Source organism: Dendroctonus ponderosae, unplaced genomic scaffold (genome assembly GCF_020466585.1).
Source record: "Dendroctonus ponderosae isolate FM_Combo_2020 unplaced genomic scaffold, Dpon_F_20191213v2 Dpon_F_20191213_7, whole genome shotgun sequence".
In the NCBI taxonomy this organism is placed as follows: Eukaryota; Metazoa; Arthropoda; class Insecta; order Coleoptera; family Curculionidae; genus Dendroctonus; species Dendroctonus ponderosae.
Window position 1 is genome coordinate 529,429 of NW_026018916.1, and position 3,471 is coordinate 532,899.

Below are 3,471 nucleotides of genomic sequence, written 5' to 3' on the forward strand. Positions count from 1 at the left end.
TTGTGGCTTATTACCAGCGTATATAAAGAGCACAAGCGGGTGGAATTGTGCTGAAACAGGTCGACTTTCTGTATGAACGTTGCAAATTTGAAACCTAAAAAACAAGAGTTTCCTAAAGGAAACTTACATAAATCAATGATTGAAGCTGATAACAGTGATTGTGCAAGAAGCTGATGGTCAAAAAATAGAGGGAAGCATGAGTTATTAGTTGCTTTCAAGCATCCACGTAACATAAAAAATTTAAGACATTTTAACAATTCGTAAAATTGCTGGTTATTAACGGCAATAAACAGTCGCAATATTAACAATTCGGATAATTCCATGTAACAGGCAGAAAAATTCAAATGGTTTGGATTCCGAAAAAAATAAGGCTTGGTGATTAGATTGGGGCACTGAGCAAACCACCTCTGAAGATGCGAGCCACTTGTGCTGGCGAAACGTCTGAAAAGGCCAGAAAAAATCGCCAATTTGTTGTGCTGAGCCCATCGGGCAGCAGATATATTTTTTTACAAAGTTCTTTTTGGGTATTTTGCCTCAAAAATGTTTGTCTTTAAAAAAGACAGAATTTCCTCACGTCTTTTATTACAGATCTGCAATTTTTAAAGACAATTTTTGAGACGAAATACCCAAAAAGAAGTTTGTAAAAAAATGAATCCGTCTCAACAATATAGAACTTATCTACAACTTTTTTGGGTGGTGCGGACGGTTAAGCAAAAAATATCTGCCGTCGGGCACAACACGGATTGAACTGAACAATTGGGAATTTTTACCAGTTTTCTAGCCCCCAATCCAGTGTCGGACTCTGCGCAATAAATGGATTAAAAACTGATGAGTTTTTCGGGCTTTTGCTTTTCCAGCCCGATCTAAAAACCCGAAGAACTGACCAGTTTCATGGAAGTATCTAGTAATATGATTTGCAAAAGTTAACACTTTTTATGGCTCTTTTCTCTCTGGAATTTTCCAGTTGCTTAACAAACATTTCGAATCATTAGCGATTTATTAAATATTAACTTTTCTCAAATTTTTCCGATCACGATCGCCAGGCAAATAGTTAGATACATAGAAGACTTAAACTTGTAATCCATAAACCATGTAAGAGGAGGCGATTATATTTGATGGGACTTTTCTTCGGCATTCTTGGCGGGATTTTTTCGCGATTTCATAAATAGATTGGCCCCACCTTCGGAGGCGCGCCGAAAGCTACCGGGCGAACCTCCAACAGTCAAGCTCGAAGGACCAGAACCTCCGGGTTGAACGTCGGGTTTTTTGGCCTTAGATGGCGACCATAATGCTGCCTAAAATAACCAAAATTAACTGTTTTTTTACGTGGAATATGGGGAAACTTTAACCTACCTAGGGTGGAAATGCAACAGAGCATGCAAACATCGCCTAGAGGTTTAACAGGCCGGGTAGAACAGCGAACATTTTATTCAAATAAATGCCCTTCCACTAAGATCTGGTATATTTATTAATACTTTCTCATTTTCAGTTAAGTACAGGAATATAATATATAATTCATTAAATTACTCGCCGTGTTACGGGCGGTTTAGGTTGAGAAATTTTCAGAAACGCTTCCAATAAATTACGCATACAAATTTAAAGACTTATCAAAATAGGGAAATATGTGTATAGGATACGAACAATGGACATTTTGTGCAGGAATTTTACCCTGTAGGAAAATATACAACAGTGTGTTGGCAGATGGGTTGGACTCTGGTTCTGGGGGCGCATTAAAAAAGTCATTGCCAGAAGAACCAGAAGCCGCAAAAGGGGCTAATCACACTGTCTGATAAGATATCTGCATTCCTTCTGGGAACATCTAGTATAAAATACATCAAAATGTTGAAAAGAGGCATGCTATGAAGGGAAACATTTAAGCACAGTATACAGGGCGAATCAAAGTGTTCTTCACTTCATTAACAGCACTAAAGAGCGATTGATTCTGGTGGCTTCACTTGAATATGTATTCACCCTGTATATGGATTAAGTCTGTACAGTAATTTACCTACTACAATACAATACAAGTACGAGAAGGTTGAGCAAAATTTTGATTTTTTCAACAGACTTTCCAAGGCGCCGTTTGTGAAACATCGAGGAGTTAGTGCGAAGATAAAATTTTCAATTCGCCATAGAATATATATGAAGTCCTAACTGCAGTAAAATAATTTCAATGATCATTTAACACCTAAGAGTAATGCACCAACATACAACAGCTAGTGTAGACGGGGTCACATTGATAAGTTATATCTGATCAAGGGGGCAAACATCGATATATTTTGGGTATACAAATAGTAAAATGCAATATTGGGTAGAAAATACATCCGGTTAAAGTTGCGTAAACCAATTGATTGCCATCACATGAACGCCTGGTCCCTTCCAGATTATTCGAGCAGAAATATACCCAAAATACGTATTTCACAGTACATCGATACGGGAAGGGAACAATACACCAAAGGATCTGAATGCAACGTAAAAAGGTGGATATTTAGATTTCGTAATTTCTGAATTTACTGACAACTTCGCTGTGGGAATCGGCCCCAGTTGACCAGGCGTTTCCTGTTTTTGCTCCCCAATGCAAATTGGCCCCGCCTTCGGACGCCCTTCGATGGGCGGCAGACATCGCCGAGCCCAAACTGGACGGTCCAGAATTGCCGCCCGACTCCAACATGCGATCCTTTGTTTTGGGAGTGGACCAATGCATTGACTGAAAATTTGAAAAAAAAATCACTAAATCAACAACTTTCCACGCTCTAGAAAAAATGGCTTTCAGCGAACTTTTGGTTCTTATTGCATTTGTGCCTGTATGAGTTTGCGTGAAGTGGGATTTTTATTAAAAAAGCCGTTCAGAGCTTGGCAGAGTCGAATGGAAGCACTCATCCATAGTGCAATAAATGAGGGCGGCATTGATTTTCCCTGAACGTCGAGAGGGTATCTATGTGTAATCAAAAGTGGAGAGGATTTGTCTGCAACTGGAAAACAGAGCAAAATGCAGGAGTTTATGTGCCAAATCAATAGCAACTTTTGCGTGAATTCTGGTTGAGTAGTCAAGCGAGCTCAGAAAAAAATGCTGGTTGTATTGGTTAATATTTTTGCGTTTTGAGATCTCCTGAGTCAGTAGTGGCAACTAGAGATCGAGTATGAGTTGAAGTCTAAGAGCGGTTTTTTAAAAGTGAAATTTTTACACTTTTTTATGTCGGTAGCAACTATAACAGGGGCGGATCCAGCTTTAAAGCCAGGGGGGGTTATGTAGAAAAAATACAGTCTTCTGTTGTTTATGAACTTAGAAGAATGTTCGTCGTTTTGTGCAAGGATGGCGCAAGATTATTGCAAAATTTCATGTTTTCCGTCCCGTTTTGCATGTCTCTCGGAAGCAAAATGAGCAAGAACGCTCGACTCAAACATGACGCTGCTTTTTTCGAAGTTTCTCAAGAACCATTCGAGTCACAGAATTCGTTTTGGCATTGTTGGATA

The 3,471-nt window shown here is 39.1% G+C and overlaps 1 protein-coding gene across 1 annotated transcript in view; it reads right to left on the bottom strand.

The window, feature by feature from the left end:
• Window positions 1-1,450: 1,450 nt before the first annotated feature.
• LOC109536542 (J domain-containing protein) overlaps window positions 1,451-3,471 on the bottom strand; it is a 9,610-nt gene continuing 7,589 nt past the window's right edge. Inside the window, exon 4 of the mRNA XM_019902808.2 lies at window positions 1,451-2,704. Within this exon, the coding sequence (XP_019758367.1) occupies window positions 2,486-2,704 (219 nt within the window). The 3' untranslated portion in view covers window positions 1,451-2,485. The remainder of the gene's footprint in view (window positions 2,705-3,471) is intronic.